This window comes from Aulonocara stuartgranti (genome assembly GCF_965226115.1).
Source record: "Aulonocara stuartgranti genome assembly, chromosome: 3".
Lineage (NCBI taxonomy): Eukaryota > Metazoa > Chordata > Actinopteri > Cichliformes > Cichlidae > Aulonocara > Aulonocara stuartgranti.
This window is the reverse complement of record NC_138941.1, coordinates 35,448,240-35,469,845: the sequence shown is the minus strand read 5'-3', so window position 1 is coordinate 35,469,845 and position 21,606 is coordinate 35,448,240. Positions and strand designations below refer to the sequence as shown.

Below are 21,606 nucleotides of genomic sequence, written 5' to 3'. Positions count from 1 at the left end.
TCTCAAAAGCCCTTTTGAAATGTAAAAGAAGAAGTTTTATTTTTTTATTTGATAGCCCTCTAGCCCATATTGAGAATAAATATTATTGAAATACTGAATTGAATCTGCCGCCGCTTTGGTTTATTGCAGCCAGAAGTTAACATGGTTTCATTCATAAATTGGCATTTTCGCTCATGGAAAATGCAGCGTTTTCAAAACGCTCTCGAAATGCATACATTTGAAAACGGTGCTTTCACGTCGCAGTGTGGACAGCGAAAACTGAGACTTTCTAAAATGATGATGCAGTCATGTGACCAATTAAACTAAGATAGCGGAGGGCATTATACAGCAGCTGTTTTGTTTGCTCTCAATTTTGACAGCCCTATTAAAGATTACTATCAGTCTGTACATGCTCCACATAGCTTTTCTTCAAATTCTTTAATTCTCACTCGCTTTTGCAACTTTGTACTTTTGTGTTACTCGCAGCAACAACTCCACCTCATTGTTAGTCCATTTATTTATTTATTTATTTTTGATTTTTTGATTTATTGATTAGCATTCAAATTCAAATCTCAGTGAAAACAGTGAAAAAAAAACAAAAAAAAAACAGTGAAAACAGAACAAAAATCTACCAGAAAGAAAGAAAGCATGAGACAAGGCTAATCAAAAGGTATTGGCTGAAGCATTTGCTTATTACGCCAACCCTTTTCACAAAATATCTTTTTGTATGCAGCTCCTGTACACAGGGCTTGAAGAAAATAATAAAACAAAGCAAAAACCAAACAAACAAACAAAAAAAAAAACAAAGAAAAAAAAACTTTCCACCTTAGATAAGTAACTACATCAAAGCAAAAGAATCAAGAGGTTGTTGTTGTTTTTTCTCCTTTTTGCTCTTTTCATTCTTGATTTATATATTTTTCTAATACTCTATTTTTAAACATGTTTTTAAACAAGGAAAATGAACTACACCTTTTTAAATCACTGTCATAACTATTCCACAGGTTAACTCCTCTAACAGAAACACATCTCTGCTTTATATTTATCCTTATCTTGTTTTTTTTAAAGAAATCTGTTCCCCTTAAGTCATATTGACTTTCTCTGACTTTGAACAGCTTCTGAGTACTGGGGCAAAGCAAGTTATTTTGTGCTTTATACATTATCTGTGCCATTTTATATTCAACTAAATCATAAAATTTCAGGGTATTCAGATTAATAAACAAAATGTTAGTTGGTTCTATATAGTTTGATTGGTTTATAATTCTTATAGCTCTTTTTTGTAACTTGAAAATATGAAGAGTGCAAATTACCATCAGGGTGTATACCTCACCCCTGACGTCGTTGCCCACCTCTCAATTTTAAATACACTTAGTCATTGAGGGCTAGCAGGAGGGACTATGCGCTTACCTGCTGCTCCTTGGCAGGTAGCTCCATGCCCTCCTGGGTTTTAATTGCACCTTAGAACACATATGCATCAACACTACAATGAGCGGGTGGAGGGAGGTTTGGAGTCTTCTCCCACCCCCATTCTCTGCGGCCTGCTGGAGCGGGAGGGCTAGTAGGAGGAGTTGGCCGTCCGACTGCGGTCTGGGGTGTGGAGCCTTCCTGCTGCTGCGGAGTCGGGGTGGTCTGCCTCTCCCCACCGCAGGGAAAAGGGTAACACCACCTGGGTCTGGGTGCAATTCCCCCCTCCAGGGGCAAGGGTACCTAGACCCGGTTTGTAGAGTACGCTTGGGGAGTGTGATTGTGTGTACAGCGTCTCTTTATGTCTGTCTCCACGTTGGTTGAGTGTGGAGTGAGTGCATATGAGAGCATGAGGGTGGGAATGGATGTTTGTGTCTGTGTGTGCCTGTATGTCTGTGTCTATATGTCAGGTTGGGTATCAGACGCCACCTCTCTGGGGACACCTCAGGCCCTCCAAGGTTTGGAGGCCTATCTCCACCCACCACCACTTCCCCTGCCGGTGGCGGACTCCCTCAGGTGTCGGTGTGTTGGTGGTTCTTTGTGTCTGGGGGTGGGCGTCCAGGTACACACCGGCTCACTCCTTGGCGGCCGCTTGTCGGGGCCTGGGGCCTGGGGCTCGCTCGGGCCCCTTTGGAGGTGGGGTGCCCCCGGCCTCTCGGCCGGGGGCTCGGTCACTCAGGCACACCTGGGGGCCGGCGGAGCTCACGGGCGCGTCACTGCAACTCCCCCTGACTTCTGCTCCGCGAGCCCTCATCTGGGACTCTCCTCAGCTCTTACTGGGACAGTGGCGCGGCTGCCCCTCTGTTGGTCTTCCATGGTCTCTTGTGTTCTGGGGGCCTCTGGATGTCTGGAGTTTTGATCTCCTCCATACCTGCTTCACACCCTGGAGGACGGGGCTGTGGCCCCCCCACACTCCCTAGCAGATCATTACATGGAGAAACCTTTGGAATGCAAGCATGCTGATCCACACAGGTATGCACACATGGGTATTCACAGACGCGGACTAAAGCTTTCTTGGCTGCTGCCTCAAAGCACACTGTGCGCTGTCTATCTTGCGTGCTGCACAATATCGTTTATTATTTAGTAAATATTGATATCTATGACTAGCTAGTTTATTGTGATGGTGCTTTGTTTTCTCTATTATTATGTTGCTCTTTGTTGTTTGCTGTCTCCTCTGTTTGTTTGTTTTTTTTTTTGTTTTTTTTTTCTCCATACAGGTGACCCAGGAGTTCTTTTTTTTTTCTCTCTCTCTCTTCCCCCCCCTTCTCACCATCTCTTCTCCCCCTTGGTTTTCTTTCTTTCTCTCCCCCTCTTTCTCTCATTCATTCCCCCTGTCCTATTTATTAAAAAAAAAAAAAAAAAAGACAAAGGATGAACTGAAGCTCTGCCATCACGTAATGTCGCATACTGCTGTTTCTGATGTCATTTTAAGAAAAAAAAAAAAAAAAAAATATGAAGAGTGTTCGTTTTATATGCATTACCCCATATCTCCAGACAGTAAGTCATATATGGAAGCAACAGAGTACAATAGAGTGTGTATAATGATTTTTTGTTCAGGACATGCTTTGTTTTATAGAGAATAGCAATGGTTTTTGACATTTTTGTTTTCACATGGTTTATATGAGACTTCCAACTCAGCTTATCATCAATTATCACTCCATGAAATTTATTTTCGTACACTCTTTCAATTTCAATTCCATTAACCCTTATTTTAGATACATTTTTCATTTGTCTAGTGCCAAAAATAATCAATTTTGTTTTCTTTATATTTAATGATAACTTATTTACATCAAACCAGTTTTTTAATATATTTAACTCCTTTTCCGCTGTAGTCAGAAGCTGTTCTAAGTTTTTACCTGAGCAGTACAGAGTGGTATCATCAGCAAACAATACACATTTTAACAGTTTGGAAACACTACATATGTCATTTATATATAATATAAATAATTTAGGGCCCAGCACAGAGCCCTGAGGAACGCCACAAGTTACCTTCAACTGCTTAGATTTTACATTATTGAATTCGACATATTGATATCTGTCATCCAGGTAACTTTTCATCCACTTGTATGCTATCCCTCTTATGCCATATCTCTCTAGTTTATTTATTAATATAGAATGATCAATTGTATCAAACACCTTTTTTAAGTCTATAAAAACACCAACAGTATATTTAAAAAACTCGGTGCTTTTGCTCAACATTTTGCCGCGACGTTTCAAAGAGCCGGAAAGTAAATAAACGGCAGACAGAAATGCGTTTCGCGCATGCGCAGTACTAGAACGTAAGCATTTTCGGCCATTTCAATGTGGACGCACAACTCTGGCTGAAAACGCTAGGGGGACGTGGAGCGTTTTCCGACAAAAACGCCGTTTTTTCAAATCTATTCGGGCTAGTGTGGACGTAACCTTTGCCAAGCCAATTCTGGTCCCCGGGCCTTATGTTTGACACGCCTGACCAAGAGAAACTGCAATTTCTGCCACTTCCATGTTGGCACCATTATTTTGCTCTGGAAAAAAAAACAACCTTTAGAGCAGTTTGAAGTCATACTTCAGACTGAGCCCAGCACCCACCATTGTCACCCTATGTAGTACAATAAACCCCCTTTTCTATGTTGACAGCTCATTCAATAATTAAAATAGCCATTAACTGCTGTGATGGATCCTTTAAAAAAAAAAAAAAAAAAAAAAAAAAAAAGCCATTCAAACATAGGACAGCTAAGCCTTGAAGAAAATACTAATACCTGCAAATAGCAGCATACCTCGCTGCAAACACGGCATCTAAAAGAAGACTCCCACAAGCTTTCTGCTGTTAAACAACCTAATCCACTCTTCAAGTGATTGTTTCCATGGATGGATAGTTTGGGTCACATCTGCTGGTGCTGGCAGATGTCTCACAAATGGATGTTGCGACTTAGCAGCAAATACAAATGACCCATATCGCTGGCCTAGAAATGTCAGTGATTCCAATTTAACCAGCAATACAGCTGAGGGACAAGAACACTATGAGAGGTGCTTACACAGAGGCATAAAATCAACTCTCTGTGTAGTCATGCAAGTCATTTTCACAGCCACAACTTTTCACAACACTGGAAGATGTTTACACAAAACTGACCTGAGCTACTGAACCCTCAAAATTATCATGAGATCTTTACACAACTGGTATCCAAGAGGACCTATCAACATTAATAACTCCAAGAAAAAAAAAAAAACTATTTCCAACCAATCTTTTAGCCTACAGCCATGGCCCTGCTGGACACTTTTAGTCTATTTTCAATCCACTGTTGCTAGGGGAAACTTCAGCACTTGTAATTTCTATGGCAACCCACTGTTCCCAATGCTAGCAGATCCTGTGATTTCTTTGCAAGGGTTTTTAATGCATATATTACCCTGGTCCACTCTTGCCTCCTAAAGCTTGGTTATTCATAGAGCTAATGGAGGAGTGCATAGTGGCTGGCACTTTGTCAATTTGTCATTTCAGCATGCTGGTCACAGCTGACGCTCACAAACACGCACGCCTGGACCGATGAAGATGTCCAATTGCATCAAAGTGTAAGAAACAACAGTGACTTTTAAGAAGAAAACACTGATAACAAATAGAACTGCTCTAATTCTCAGTTTTTTAATGATGGGCCCAGAATATCACAAGTTGTGCAATTAGAAAGAAGGTAAAAGTAGAGCCGAAACGGGGCATTTAAGCCCCTCATTGACATTTGGTGATTTAGAAATCTATTTTAATATATTTTTTCTTTCGGACAAAGCAAATCTCTGACATTTGTTAGGTGCAGTTATTTATGAGTCCTTAGTAAGAGAAAACTATAAACTTTAATGTTTTATTGTACCAACAAGTTGTGGATTACTCGTTTACTCTTGCCCAACTCCACTCGGATGTTGTGTTTGTGTTGTTTCAAACACGTGTTGACAACAGAGAAATTGCAGAGTGACCTCTAGTGGAAAAAGCAGGCAACATCAACACTGATACCATTGTTGAAGGGTGTTTCCTCCATCTCTTCTTTACTTTTCTAAACTTTAATTTATGAGCTGTTATAGAAACTGATACCGATACATCTAGCTAATAGCTAATATCAGTTGATACATAGGTTGGGTTTAAGCAAAAACTACTGAAGATTTAAGTCTACATTTTAGGCAAACCCAGATATCTTAATGGCCATTCAAGTGCATTTGGCAATTCATCAAAGTATTTTCTTTCTACATCTAGTTTATATGCCTGCGTCTACATCCACTTCAAAGCCTCTTGATTCTGTGTTGGAATTACGACTTGTTTAAAAGTCTGTACTACAAAGGCCACCTGTTTACCTGCTGACACTATTCACTGGCAACCATAAGACAGGATAATCACCAGAAACCCCACGATGCAATATTACTCAGATTTTTAGTACTGCAACGACATATATTGTGATTTATAACAATTTTCCACTCTAAATTATGTGCTTAAACTTAATCTTTGCCAATATATGCTGTATCCACTGAGATAAAGTTGTTGATTTTTTAATTATTAATTGTATTTTTTTTTTTTTTTTACTGAAAAATTAGATCAAAAATACAATTCCTGTTATCACGTATATCAGTCTGTGATTGACTGGGGGTCAAGCTGGCAATTACATGCAGCCTTTTTCTAATAACACAACAATTAACTGTGATAAAGCACCAAACATCACATATACGTAAACTCACAATTAACTATGACATTTGCCCTCATCAGCCTTCCTGTTCTACAGGAATATAACCAGAGTACAAGCAGCTGGCAACGAGCTGAGTCCCCTCAGGTTGTGCTCATCGACAAAGACTCTTTCAGACTGATGGCAATCTGTTTGTAAATTAGACAACAGTTATTTGCAACCCTTTGACAATCTGAGAGTGACTGCAGTCAGTCCAAGTCAGACTGTGACTGCCTGCAGACAAGCTGTCTCCTATCAGGCGACCTGTGCCATCACCCTGTCACCAAAAGCGGTCACAATTGAAATTCAATACAATCACCAGGCAGACACTGGTTCTTGTTTTTAGATGTAGATGAACGATGATGCCTTCCTATTTTTACTGGTGCAACTCCTCCATCAGCTTTGTCTGAATTAGGCAGCTTTGTCAAACTAAGTGTACCCAGTGTTGGACGGATTTTCGGTTGAGCCAATTTAATGTAATTTTGCTCAGCTAACATTATAACAGGATGGTGGTGCATGGGATGATCCCTCTAGTTCGTATTATTCCCAGAGGATTTTAATTTATTTAATAAATATTTTAAATTTGGTCACCCTGTATCGACACATAATCACCATGCAACATGTCACAACACTATATGCTGTATCGATCCCCCACGCGCAACAACTACTCTTGTACGTGTGTAAATTTGTGATGAAGCATGTGTCGTTATAATATGTTGCACAGAGGTCATTCTTAAAAAAGAGATCACACGAATTTAAATAAAGGATTTATTATTATTATTATTGTTAATAATAATAATAATAATAATAATGACCTTTTAAATTTTGCACAGGTCACAAGAACTGCTTTAAAGTAAAAATAATCTGACCATTGTTGAGTATTCATGTAGTTTAACCAAAATGAGACTCGAAGCTTTAGAGTCTTCTGAAAATAAACAATTAAGCTTTACACCACTGACAACAACCATACGTTTGTGTTCACAATTGCAGGTCTGAGAATGATTTTAATCTGACGGCTAAAATCTGTAGGTACCGATTTGTATTTGTATGTAATTTAACAGAGCTATCAGTGCTGAAATCATCGAAATATGTTCTACAGCACTCAAGACAAATGTCAACGAATTATCGTGAACAGGTGGGTCTGAAATCCTCTCAGATGGTTTACCATCTACAACCTGTTTTACATGCAGGTTCTATTCATAGGAAGTAAACGCCTACACAGAAACTAGCTTCTCTGAGGTACAAAAGGCCAAAAAGCTGCTATCTCTGTAGATGAAACAGTGTGCTGGAAACATCCGCGTGGATTTGTTGCACAACCAAAGTTATCCTTGCACATGCCTCTTCATCAATCCCATTTAAGTTTGTGCTGAGATCTGAATCTGTCACTTTACTTTTCGCCTCGAGGGTGGGACTAGGTCCTGCTTTCACTACAGACCTTAAAGCTGGATCCAAAGCCAGCAATTACCCAGCAGTCCCTTCCCACTGCTGGCGTGCCTCATCTTCAGCAATTAGCACAGAGGGTGATACTCTACACGCTGCTTTGATCAAATGCACGACATGCTGCAGAGGCAGCAAAATACAGCTGAGAAGCCCCTAATGAAAGAAAATGAGACGTTATTAATGCTTGATAATGTTAATCAGCAAATCGGCGAGCGCTCTCTCGCTCAGCGGTGCCACTGGAGTCCCACAGGGCTGCCTCAGCTGGAGGTAAGAAAACATTTGAGACGCACTAATGACTGGAAAGCTCGTACGCGTCCATCCCGCGTGCGATCGCTGCACAATCGCTGAGGCAGCAGCACGGAAAATAGATGGACACGATCTAGCTCCAAGTCTGACACACAGTATTAAAGCACCTATTTATTTCAGTTCTTTGGGCTTTTATTTTGACAGAAAGTTCAATCAAAAGGGTCGCACAGTTGAGCCTGAATACACGACTGTAAGCGGGAAAGCCAATTACGCTCCTCAAAGCCAAGCTCGCCGCATCGACGTTACTCTCTCACATTTTGTTGATGTGACAATCAAGCACTTGGGTGCGAGGGGTGGGTAGGGTGGTGCTGCTGTCAATAGTCATTCCACTTGTACGCGAAATCCAATTTTTGCAGCTCCTTCATCTCTGCAGGAGATACAATAGTTTGTCAGTGGGTTCATCTTCTGCGGTTTGGTTGCCCTTTCTAGGCAAATCGATGGACGGGCGCGCGCTTCCTTAAAAAGTCAAAGCAACAAGGTAACTCTACTGTAAGTACGAGACCAGCGGGGATCAAAGATCTCCAATAAGCCCAGCGCAACAAAAGGTCGCAGCTGTTCAGTCGGAGCACTCACAGGCACCAAGAGTGAGCATCACATCACAGGCTGTTTGAAGATGCCATTTGGGTAGGGGGCTGGGGGCGAGTTTCCTTTCTGCTTTTGAAGACACTTCCCTCAAATGGCAAATTGCCTGCACTTATACAGAGCCTTTGAGAGGTAGATGGGTTCTTACAGAGTGTTTTCACAATGTGTTTTCCTTGCGCACACAAACGGCAGCTGCCTCGGGGAGCAATTTGGGCCTTACTCAAGGACGCTGTGGCAACATGGGCAGGCCGGCCGTGGCTCACCTATCATGTGGCCGACGATACCTTCTGACCCTCGCATCGTTAATTACAGTCGAGAGCTGGTGTGAAGTCTCTTCAGCAGCTCTGGGGAGGTTGGAACGTGGTAGTGATGGTGTGCGAGACAGTCGACAAACTGCTGATGTAAACAGGCACACACTTCTCCACAGTAAACTAGCTTTCCCTGCTAATCCCTGGCAAATCCTTCGAGAGCCAACGGGGCCATTTTGGACAGCACCCCGTAGTCATCATTTGCATTCATCAGAGGAACGCACTGGGGGCAGGGGTAGGGTGAAGTGCCAGACTGAGCGCAGCGTTATCAACAGAAATACTGTCACAAAGCACCCCGAACAAAGCCTCTGTTTTAATTAGATAACACAGTGTCAATTCAGAGGATTCAACGGAGCACAGCCTTCGCAGGAAACGGGGAGGAAATGGTGAAAGGAAAAGTTGCAGGACGGACTCTGAGCGGGGCAGGAGGGGTTTCTCGACTGATAAGAGTCACCCAGCCACCGGGTGATGGGCTTCAGAGTAGCTTCTTTTTTTTTTCTTTGGAGGGGGGGGGGGGCTGCAGAACTGACAAGATGCACATACTGTACCCAGAGGTTACTGCCTCCACTGCTAGGCTGGAATAATAATGAGAAAGCATAGCAGCAGAATATTCATAGGCTGTCACATTACAGTGATTCTTGAAGAGCAGGATGCATACAATATGAGGTGTAGTGCAAAGGAAGAGGGGGATGAGGAGGAGCAGGGGGAGATGTGTGAAGGAGTCCATGCAGACAGGCTTCTTGAAGTGCCTGAGCGCTGGTCAGTTGTTATTAATCACACTACTGCCTGTAGAGAGAAGCAGACACTTTCCATTCATCTTTAATTAGCTGGGAGTTTTTTTCTTTAACAGGAACACTTGAAGCCGGAGGGCGCACCTGTTGCAGAGAGGACTCTGCGCGAGTTTGAGCTGCTGCATTTAAAACGAACAACATCATCCACGTTGATAAAAATGTCACAGGCATCCACAGGTGTCCTCCTGCCGGCCAGAACACGCCTGAAACCCCTTTAATGCTGCCAAACTGGACATGCGCCTTAAGCTATGGTTAATGCCACCTGTGCACGTGCGCGGTTCCAATTAAAACGAAGACTAAAAAAGGTGTTTTTTCCACTGTGACGGGCTTACCTTCAGAGTCTCTATGTCCAGAGTAGCCGACTGCTCCATTTTCCAGTGGCATTTATCACACTTCACATATTTCCACAAAGTTGAGGCGAACGCGTGAAATTCAGCTCCCCCGCCGCGCCGCTAGACCCACTTCTTCACTCTCATTAGAGAAAGAACAAGAGAGAAATGAAGCGGCATAAAAAAAATATACCTGCTGTTTCAGGAAGGCTGTTTTTTTTTTAATGTATATATTAACGGTACACTTAAGTTGTGTTTAAGCTGTATTGTGTACGGAAGCCGGTGTTCAAACGAGCTGCGGTCTAATTAATGTACTCCGACTTGCGCGCTCCCCCTTCGCAGCTCGCTTTGACACGCTTCGCTCTCCTTCAAAACTCAACAGCCGACAAGTATGACGGAATAACCAGCTGGACTTCCGCTGCTTAACTTCAAAATAAAGGTCGGAAAATGATGTCGCTTATTCAGCGCCGCTCAAGAAGGGAAACCCACAGTAGTCAACATGCTGTTTGTTGTTACAAGAGTTTTTATTTACTTTAAATTAATCTGTATACAGAAGTGACCACCTTCTTCTTCATCTTCTTTAGTTGCTCCATTTAGCAGTCCCCATCATTCCTAGCATCCTCCTCTATCACACTAACCGTCTGCATGTCCTCCTTTACTACATACATGAGCCTCCTCTGAGGTCTTCCTCTTTTCCTCCCCACTGAAAGCTCCTTCTCCTACGTCCTTTGTTGGGTGGTCCTGGTTCTAGTTCAGGAGACAGAGCAGGTCATCTTGGAAGGTTGGTGGTTTGATCCCTGGCATGTCAGAGTATCCTCGGAAAAGACACTGAACCCCAAGTTTCTCTCTGATGCATTCATCAAAATGTGGGTGTGTTCAACTTAGTCACCTCAATGTGTGGTAAAGAGCCTAAAAAATATAGAGAGAAACCCCAGCAGCCACAGGCAACATTGGGAAGGAAAAACTCCCTTTTAAGAGGAAGAAACCTCTGGCTGAAAGTATCTGCTTTACAACAATACACCAGCACTTAAAGTATAAAGGTCAGTCTTTCAAGGATGTCAATGTTCACATTTTGGACTGAGAAGACATGTGTCTTGAAAAAGGGGTAAAGGAGGCTATTTATGTCCACTGTAAAGGACCATCATCAAAAGGAGATCATGGCTTATGACGAAAGCTGTCAGCCACCCACAATGCCATCTTGAAATCCCTTCAACCCCCACTCACACTTTGCCTCAGATGACCTCATTAGGTCGCATAATAGTATAGGCAGTGTTGGGAAGGTTACTTTTAAAATGTATTCCATTACAGAATACAGATTACATGCCCCAAAATGTATTCTGTAACGTATTCCGTTACGTTACTCAATGACAGTAACGTATTCTGAATACTTTGGATTACTTAATATATTATCATGCTGTTTACAACTACGTGAATGTACTATTGCTGTGTGATTTATTAATATTACTGAAGGTCCGCGACTCCGAACTGTAGTAGAGGGACCTCTGACTAATACGGCGGGGTCCCTGTCGGCTCGTAGCCGAAAAATAGCTTTACTTTGTTGTGTGGGTCAACTTTTCTTGCGAGAGACAGAGAGAGGCGTTGAAAGACTGCGCCAACGGAACTTATTGTTTTCGGAGGAAAACACGAACACGGTGTACAGTCGAGTCTTAATAGCTTACTTACAACTGGGCTCGTCAGGCACTCTTCTTGGCTGAAGTGGTTATTATTATATTTAGATGCTTCCAGCTCCCGTTTTTCCTTGATGACAACTCGTACCTTTCCACTCCCCTTTTTCTCCCTCCTCGCGCTCACAGACCCATAACGTGTATGGCAGTCCATTCTCCCTGCAACACGAACTACACTGCCCATGATGCTACATTCTTTACGGTGTGTTCACACCGAACGCAAACAGCGAACACCGAAGCTATGCTTGTAGCATTCTGCCTGTTAGCTTAGCACAACAACAACGAAAAGGCGCTCTCTCACCCAGGAAACACACAGTCGCAGAGAGAGAGAGAGAGCGTCGCCCTGTAACCATGGCAACCGTAACGCTGCCGCCTGGAACAACAGAACACAGCTGTCAAACAAAACCCAAACAGTCCTGACCCGCGACAATATGAAACAGGAAAGTACCGCAGTGTAATCCATTTATTTCAACAAAGTAACTGTATTCTGAATACCACCTTTTTAAACGGTAACTGTAACGGAATACAGTTACTCATATTTTGTATTTTAAATACGTAACGGCGGTACATGTATTCCGTTACTCCCCAACACTGAGTATAGGGCACAATGATGACCCAAGCCTTTTTAATTACATTCATTGGACGACTCACACGATTAAGAGTGGGTCCACAGACTTCAAGACCACCTCCAAAGGGCACAACACCCACAAGGGGTTAAATACATGACATTTCCTAACAAATCTATTTTTTGAACTGAAGAAGCCCGAAGAGACCTAACAAGACGAGTCAAGTTCTCATAATAATAATAATAATAATAATAATAATAATAATAATAATAATAATAATAGCAATTATAATAATAATAGGGGGACATAACAAACATCAGATGCACTTTGTAATGACTAGAAAATTGAACTGAGCTTGTTTTAAACATGGCAAAGTAGATCGTTTTAATCTGAAAATAACACATTGTTCAATTTCCGGTTTATTCCTAGTGAACTCCGGTTGACTTTACAAAATATAAATCCCACTTAACGGACAATCCAAAGGCAGAAATTGGATTATTCTGAAAAAGCCTACGCTCTCCGGGAGAAATCAGTAGACACAAAAATGTGAGAGTATTTGACACTAAATGAACAAGCAGGTCAGCACAGAGTTTCCTCTCTGTTAGTTAAAGGCATCAATGTCACTGGCTCACTGTACAGCTCCATCAGCTCCCAAAAGTTGGTGATTGTTGCACCCTGCAGGAGGCACACCGACAGTGCAGCAAAAAGGAGGCGATCTTTATGTCAGCGTGAGTGTGTAAAAACACAAACAAACTTCTGGTGCTCATTAAACTGGGCTTGAAATCACAGATAATTTAGACTGTGCGTCGCTTAAGTTGCAATCTGCACTTCGTGCACCTCGTTTTTAGCGTTGGAGTCCCAGCAGAGGGGGGAAACCATGTTCCAGCCAGACAGATGCAATCAACCCAAGAGCTCCCCAGTTGAAGGATAAATAATCGACCGTGGATCAATTCATTCTTCATCACGAAGATGTCCGACGCTAAGCAACTAATGGCACAGAAAAGGTAGACCCCCCTGCTTTCCAACCTGCACTGCACCGTGCGTGGCGTATTTTGAAGCAATGACAGATGTCAGGAAATTAAAATGTTCAATCATATTCTCCATGTATTGCACTGGCTGACACTGTAGCAGCCAGGCGATGATCTATATGTGCTGCTTATTCTCGCTGTCGTGTAGTCCTCGTTTATTTGAATGATGATCTCGGTATATCTGTGTGTGTCTGTGCGTGTTTTCCTGCAGTGCTAAAATCGCCGCTGGAGCCGTTGTGTGTGTTGAAAGCGAAATAAGAGGAGATGTGACTATCGGTGAGTCTTTTATATTATTACTACCTTCAAAATAAAAAGAAAGAATAAAGAAATCTACAGCGGCTGCTTTAAGCTCCATGTAAATCCAGTTCTTCTTCATTCACAGGCGCTAGAACAGTGGTCCACCCAAAAGCGCGGATCATAGCAGAAGCAGGGCCTATAATCATCGGAGAGGGGAATCTAATAGAGGAGCAGGCGCTTATCATTAACAGGTAACCCATAGGTGATGTGTGACTTTTATTTATTTATTTATTTATTTATTTATTTATTTATTTATTTATTCGCTTTTATTTTTATTTTTTTAAATTTATTTTTTCCTGAGTGATCATTTTCATGCACGCTTACATCCCTTTAATGTCTCTTAATAGTTATCCAGAGAATATAATGCCAGACTCGGAGGGAGTCGAGCCAAAGGCCATGACAATCGGGACTAACAATGTGTTTGAAGTTGGATGTGGTATCCTTTGCTGTAACAATAGCCATTATTTATGTAGGCCCACGGATGCCAAAAATAATTAAATAAATACGTAATGAATCATTTAATTAAATGTGTGGTTAATTAATTAAAATGGAAATTAATAATTAATTAAATACATGAATCATTAATCATATATCAATTAATATAATACATTTAATTAATTATTTGTGTTTGTTTCCAATTTAATGATTTAATGACACATTTAATGATGTATTTGTTTGATTCATTTTGGCACTCGTGGCCCTCTATAATTATTAGCCTATTAAATAAATATATACAATCCTGATTTTTGTATTATTATTATTTTTTTAAATTATCATTTAAATTTTGTTGTTGTTGCTTTATAAGTTAAATGCTTTTTCTCATTTGGGAATATTGTTGTCCATATAGAGTTTGTCCACCAGAGAGCACTAACAGGCTTTGACTTGCTCATCACATACTATATACATACAGTACAGTGCAATTCCTTAATGCTCATTTCTATCTACTCCACACTCCTATTATATTCTAAAAAGTAACTGTTCTAGTAACTATTCTAAAAGTAACTGTGCTGCCTCTAAATTCATCCACTCAACCCAGCTGTTTTCAAACATGTGGTGCAGGCCTCCTTGTGAGAGACTCATTTGATTTGGAGGACATGATTTGAATGTGACATGAACTGTTTTATGAAGGGTTAGTTAAGAAATAGGAGGCCACTTTTTTTTTTCTTTCTTTTTTTGGCACAGCGTGTGAAAACGGTTTTGCTTCCGGTAATTTAAAAACATGTAGGTTACCATGCCAATAAGCAGTTTTAATCAATTTCTCTTTGTTTATTTTTTATGAATTTTTAACTCGAATATGTCAAACTGTGGCAATTCTTTGAAAGACGGTGATTTAGTAGAAAAATACTCAGTCATAGCAGCACATTCGTAAATGATTTAATCTCTGATTAAAAACTCCACCAGGTTTACAGGAAACCAATGATCACAACTCACACAGCGTCATCGCCTCAGGCTAAAGACGGAAAAGTTACCAGCAGTGCCAAAGGGAGCAATTTTTGTTGGCTGACTGGCCGAGTCGCACCCCTGTGCTGAGCAGGGATTTTCCTCTCACGCCCGAGAGGTTTAGGACAAAGTAGTGCCATGTTTAGTTGCAGTTTATGCCCCACAAACTGTTAAATAAACAACTTTCTTTTTGACATAGTTTTGAGAATGTTTGAAGACAGTGAAGTTAAGATAACAAACATTTCAAATATGGGAAAGTCTGATTATTCATCACTGTGTCATCGCTTCTTTGTAATTGTGCTCAGCTGGGATCCTTGGTATGCATTTTTGGCTAGTTTTTAACATACTGCATCACATCACATTCAAACTTATCTTGGATCTTTGTTATTTTATTGTTTATTGTAAAAAAAACAAAACAAAACAAAAAACCTAAAAAAAAATCAAACTTTTGGCTTCCAAAGCGGACATTGTGGAAAAATTTTAAGAACCATCATATTAAGACAACTTCCTTGTGATTGGCTGTCCCTATCAAACAGAAGGATTGAATGGCTGGTGGGTGGAGCTTCTGTGGTCACAGCTAGAGCTGTGTGCCTGAGATGACTATTTTTGAGCTATCCATTCGCTATGACATTGTACAGAGTAGAAAACGAGTTCAGTGGTCACAGGGATTACTTGTACATACGCTGACTTTAGTATTTAGTATTTGTCCATGTTTACTCACAACTGTAACAATATATATGACAGAAAATAAGGGAAAGCACGTATGAAAACAGCAATATAAGTCAGTATGCAATATCTTTTGATTACATATCAGTTGTTTCATTCCCCTGATGTACTGGTTGAAGTCCTTGACAAGTCTGACACAGTCTCTCAAGCTTTGAAAATTGGAGACAACAATGTGATTGAGTCCAAGGGTAAGTACTGCATTAACATTAGAAAAAACTTGAGTCTTGACCCCACCCTGAGTTCTTGATATTTTGCTTCCAAGGATCCAGACTTTCTTACAATGTTTTAAAGTGCTCTTGAGCAATAATTCTCCAGGCTTTCTGAAGGTCTTTTAAAATTTCTCTTTGGATACTGGCTGCCTTTTCACCCATTTCCAGTCCAGTCCTTGTACCTAACCATTTTCATTTGTCTTTTAAAGCCACTCACTACCAACCTATAAATCATTCAAGCAGAAAGTCACTTTGCTCAGAGATGAACTTTGTATTTGACAGTGTCACAACACATAATGGAAAACCTAGCAAAGATTGCAACAACGCATCATTAGGTACTATGTTACTAGCAGCCTGTCACAAAGACACATTGTTTGTTCACATGTCTTTACTTAAATCTACAAAAACCACTAAAACTCACATGTAAATATGGTTTTACAGTGAGCCCAGTTTTCATATTTTTGACAGTGTGTTTTTGTAATGTTCATTCCCAGCTGATCTCGGGAGAAACGTGATCCTGACCAGCGGCTGCATCGTCGGCGCGTGCTGTCAAATCAACACGTGCGAGGTCGTGCCGGAGAACACAGTCGTCTACGGATCAAACTGCATCAGGCGTGTGCAGAGTGAAAAGCCACAGGTCAGTGCTTCACGCTGATGCTTGTCTGCGATCCTCCAGGTTCTGCTGGCTTGTAGGCACATTTGTAATAACCTGGGATGATTTTTAATTTATTTTTTAATCACATAGCCTCAGACTCTGCAGCTGGACTTCCTCATGAAGATCCTGCCCAACTACCACCACCTGAAGAAAACGGTGAAAGGAAACGGCACGCCTGTAAGAAACTAATGAGAATCCAGAGGACTGAAACCTCCTGCAGTCCCAAGCACCTCCACACACAGACACCTTACACTCGTGCACTTCACTTGAATTCATGTGTACTTATCTTACACTTCAGCATTTCGCTGTCTGATTCTGATTCTCCATGCCCGTCTTCACGGATCCAACGAAAACAACCACGTGCACTTTCGCTTTTTAGATCAATATTGTGACTATTTATGATCTACTTTGGACCTGAAATCTCAAATTTATCATGTCTGTTTATGCTAATGTGTCTCATCTATGTTTATAAATGTTCCAATAAAATGGCATAAATAATGCAGTAAAGATTCAAATAGGTTTCCTTTCAAGCTCAGTTTTTTTAATAATATTATTCGACCACTAGGAGGAACTGTTGAGCAGCTCTTGGCTACGAAGCCTTTGTTTCATCAGGTGATGCAAAATATCCAATTAAAGCAGCGTTCTTAAATAACACGACTAAAAATATCTTTTTTGTGTGTGTTCTAGAAATAATACTCACACGATCGAGTTTGTGTGTGGTTAAATATAATCCTTTCAAATGAAGCGTGATTTGGCTGTGACTCGTTTATGATTTAATAAATGCGATCACTGAGCAAAAGTGAGGCCTTGAAAAGATAAGGATGGGTGTGGCAGCCCCCTTTCTTGGATATGTTGGTGTTGCCAGTCATGTGTCCTCCCACCAGGGGTTACCAAATTGGTGCTGTGGGTGGGTAGAGTGGGAATTCCACACAGAGCGGGTGTGGTTCAATTTCTGCTGCAGAATGGGTCTGATTAATGCCTGGCTGCCCTCCCCTCATCGTGTCTAAGCCCCCTTTTAGAGTTGCTGAGCCCATCTGTAGCACAGACACAGATTTGAATGTGTGTGTGTGTGTGTTTGGTGGACAGTCAGTAGAGCATCACCGCCTGAATCACCTGACATAAAAAGTTCAGAAGTCACAGTTTACAGTTGCTTCCTTTAGCTGTAAAACAAGCTCAAGGCCACTGCTCATGCTCTTCGGAGTCTAAAGGGCTGGTGTCGTGCTCAATGCATGCTACAGCGGCTCCCTGCAGGAGGCCCACAGCTGGTGTCGCACACTGCCAATACTCATTTGAACATGTCACGGTGGAGTCCCACAAGGAGTGCACGTCAACCAGGGGGCTAATTACTTCAACAACGGAGTGCAGCCGGGGCCACGTCTAGGCTCTTTTCTGTTCTCACTTCTTCAGCTTTCTTTTTTTTTTTTTCCACTACCCTCATTTTTATTTTGGGGTGTTGCTGAAGCGGTCAGTTTACTTTAATGTGACAAGGAAGACAGATGCTGCGCACAGTTGCACGGATGTGGAGAGTGACAAACACCTCATGGGGGGCTGGTGTGGCCTTTAATCTGCAGTGGGTTCTTTACGCAGGCAAAATGGCCATGGTGATAGCAGCTCATAGCAGGAATGTGAGGGGAAGTTCAAATATTGTGCTATATTTGGAAGCAGTTATTTATACCCCTCCCTTACTGTACAGTTCTGAAACTGAATTATCCAGCTTCCACTTATTTGTTAAAGCGGGCTGCTCTAGATTGCAGTGGTATTCACTTTTTTCTTTTTTTAAATCTCAAGTCTTTATTTGGCTTTAGCTACAATATGCAGCATTCTTTGAACACTCCATAATGTCTTATCTTAAACAAAGAGAAGTATGAGATCTTAGATGGGAAAACAGTGCTGGATACTGAGCAGGCTGCTGGAAAACAATGTGAGCCAGCACTGTTTGGAAACATGTAACTATTGGTATGAAAAAAAGGGTGAGAGAATGTGTTTTCTTGCTCTTTAATGAGCTATTATGGTGCTTTCAGCAGCACTTGCAGTCAGAGTCAGAGAGTCTTGGTCTAATCCACTGTAGTCCGTCATGTTCAAACAGGCCACCAGTTGCTTTTGGAGGACATAAAAGCTTTCTGACAGCTGACCTTTGCATCCAGGTCCGGTCCACCTTCGAAAAGTGAAATGTGACCTATAGGCCGCAGTGATTTCCATTGCAGTCCCACAGAAATAATTAATTTCATCACAAGGGGACCCACAACCTCTGGATGTCATGCCTTTTTTGCCGTGTTAGCTGCCTGGCTCTGTGGCTTACAGCGTCACTCGGTTAGTGCAGCACTTTTGGTCAAATCTGAATTACTGTGGCTACGCGGTTTCAGTACATACAGCACTTTATTTTATGACTAAACACCAAGTGACACCCTTGTTGAAAAGTGTGGAGTGGTATGCCACTCCTGGTTCAGTGGCATATGTCACATTCCCTGCTGCTCTCGGGTGGTATGTTGCTGGTATTCATTGAGCCACTTTCCAGTGGCAGGTGTTGCTTGATGCTGGTTAACCATTATTGACTGTCACTTCAGTATGCGCACCTAATGCCAAGAGACTTTTTTGCTTGGCAAACATTTTGACTTTACAGCAGGGAAAGCACTGGTGGAATGATAAATGGATCACTTCCATTCAGTGTACCAGCAAGCTATTACAACCACACAGCTTGCTAGCTTACACCTACACTTTTACTTGGGAGACATTTAGATCCAAGTAATGCAGTAAACATAAAGATATTTACAGACAATGCAGCATGTGCTTGAAAGCATGTTTTTCTAAATGTGTGATTGTAAAATTATTTTATATGATTGGCACTGCAGAAAATAGCTTTAATTAAAGCTCTCATAAGCTAGCAGGCCAACTAAGCTAACATGGCCAAAGTTAGCTTAGTTTTAGTAGTATATGTGGGATGAAAGTAGTGGTAGGTCATGGTAGTAGTAGTGGTAACCAATGTTCCCTCTAATTTTTCATGTGTCTGAGCGAACACACAAACTCCCTGAGTGGTCCCTTGGACCACTGTGAGCAACAGCAGACGTGTGCACTGTGGTCACGCCAGCATCAAATCCATCCAAGTTACCTGGTTTATTAAAATAATCCAATTACAGCATTTACATTTATGTTAGACTACTTTTAATTAACTGCTTTAGCCCACATACAATGAAAATTTAAAAAAAAAATTGTTCATGACCTGTGTGGCATGTTAACACTATTGTAAGTAAACAATAACTTGAACTCCAATTTTGAAAACACAACTTTCTTTCTTTCTTTCTTTCTTTCTTTCTTTATATATATATATATATATATATATATATATATATATATATATATATATATATATATATAAAGCTCTGACTTGTATTATGAGTCTGTGGTCTGGGAGAGAGTCCTGTAACTCTGTGTCTGCAAAATACAGTATATAATGACCAATGTTGGGCAATTTAATTATATAGTTACTTCTTCAAAAAAGTATCCAAGTTATGCAAACAACAAAGTTTTTTGCAGCTGTTTAACCTAAAAATGCAGCCAAGGCATTTTTAAAATAAACATTTCAAACTATTTACAGAACAATCAGCTCTTCTGCATCAAATTTTCTGCCACACAAATTATTTGTGCCACTCCAAAAAATACTTTCTGTCCACTATGAGATGAAGGAGAACAACAGCCTGATACCTGCAGGCCTGACAACAGGATGTATCGCTCCTGTAACACCTGTAACATTCAGTTGTCGCCTCATTGTTCTGACACACAACAAAACTATTGACTACACTACACACTAAGTACACAAGATTTGCACTAAACATCTCAAATCTCTCACATCTCAAAACACCGCTGTCATACCCTGTCGACGTTGATTAGCTGCGTATATACGAATGTGAATCATTGGCTGGACTATCGGATATGGTGGCATCGTTCTAATCCCATACGGCAGCAGCCAGTCAGAGACTAACACTGCAAAACAGAATTGTTAAAGTATTCATTTTAATTTCAATTCAGATTAGATTTTTTCTTTTTTGTGCACAACGCAGATTTTCTGTGCGCAGAGACCGTGCCTGCGTAATTGCGCACACGCGCAGCTTAGAGGGAACATTGGTGGTACCTCATTATAGACATGCCAAGTTAAAGAAATAATGTTAACCTTGTTCTATGTAATGTACCACTGGAGTATACTTACCTGCGTCAGTCTGCATACTTAATTGCTTACTGGCTAACTTACCCATGCTAGCTGAGAGGCTACACATAGGATTTTTCAACCAATGTAAACGTGCTTACATGCAGTCCTCTGAAATCCCAATAGCATGCTCCATGTGGGTGCATCAGTCCAATGCTGATTGGTTGACAAGTAGACCAAAGCAGGGAAGGGAATGTGTCAATGAAGTTTACCAGAAATGGCAAAAGTGTGAAAACAACATCAAACATCAGAAAACAGAAGTACGAAAAGAACAGACAGTGGCTGTGATGGACACTTGTGAAAAATTATCAGTATGTTACGTCTTCGGAAACATGAGAACAGTTTGGAATTAATCTAGACATGTACATTTATTTTACTTTCTCATCATGAATCACTTTGGAAAACACTATCTAATATGATTAAGCTTGTGGTTAAGGTTAGGGATAAATTTAGGGTTAGTGCTGGAATACAAAAACTTGTGTTACTGCCAGGAGCGTCATTCTATTGAATTCCATCCACAATCTGGCGCGTTTCATAAGGACGCAGAAGGATACCTTACTATGAGACGCCTCGGGATGTGACAAATTGTCGGTATGTTACACACTGGGAATGAGAACCGACTCTCACACCCTGATGCGAAACTGGAACCGATGAGTCACGTATTTGGACCTTTGCACTTTGTTTGTGCTGTTGGAGCATTTTTGGATATTTAATGATGTCGTCTGATTAATATTAAGGCTTACTGTGTAATACAGACTATCCAAAAAAATACTGCTTCAGTGTTGATAAGTGCAATTTTATTATTTTATTTTTTTATATTATTCTAATTAGAAGGTTTATTTAAAACCTACAACCTCAATCTTGATGAATAAAGCTTGCTAGACCCCAGACCTTGTGAGATGGATGAGCGAGTGGTGCAGATTTCCAGGTTAT

General features: G+C 41.0%; 2 protein-coding genes across 2 annotated transcripts in view; one reads left to right on the top strand and one right to left on the bottom strand.

Annotated features, from left to right (window-relative positions):
• LOC309703381 (zeta-sarcoglycan-like) overlaps positions 1 to 10,259 on the bottom strand; it is a 58,170-nt gene extending 47,911 nt beyond the window's left edge. Inside the window, exon 1 of the mRNA XM_082528166.1 lies at positions 9,873 to 10,259. Coding sequence (XP_082384292.1) covers positions 9,873 to 9,911 — 39 coding nt within the window. The 5' untranslated portion in view covers positions 9,912 to 10,259. The remainder of the gene's footprint in view (positions 1 to 9,872) is intronic.
• A 2,552-nt stretch (positions 10,260 to 12,811) lies between these two features.
• On the top strand, positions 12,812 to 17,274 carry dctn6 (dynactin subunit 6). Its single transcript, XM_082528797.1, has 7 exons — positions 12,812 to 13,124; positions 13,360 to 13,424; positions 13,531 to 13,636; positions 13,793 to 13,881; positions 15,752 to 15,799; positions 16,315 to 16,457; positions 16,566 to 17,274. The coding sequence occupies exons 1-7, from the start codon at positions 13,090 to 13,092 to the stop codon at positions 16,662 to 16,664; spliced, it is 585 nt and encodes a 194-aa protein (XP_082384923.1). The 5' UTR covers positions 12,812 to 13,089; the 3' UTR covers positions 16,665 to 17,274.
• Positions 17,275 to 21,606: the final 4,332 nt, after the last annotated feature.

What these genes read in the sequence shown, in the direction of transcription:
- dctn6 (XM_082528797.1), top strand. Translation starts at nt 13,090, where the DNA reads ATGTCCGACGCTAAGCAACTAATGGCACAGAAAAG. An exon ending in TGTGTTTGAAGTTGGATGTG is followed by an intron (nt 13,882 to 15,751) that starts GTATCCTTTGCT and finishes AGTCTGACACAG; the next exon opens with TCTCTCAAGCTTTGAAAATT. An exon ending in CAATGTGATTGAGTCCAAGG is followed by an intron (nt 15,800 to 16,314) that starts GTAAGTACTGCA and finishes GTTCATTCCCAG; the next exon opens with CTGATCTCGGGAGAAACGTG.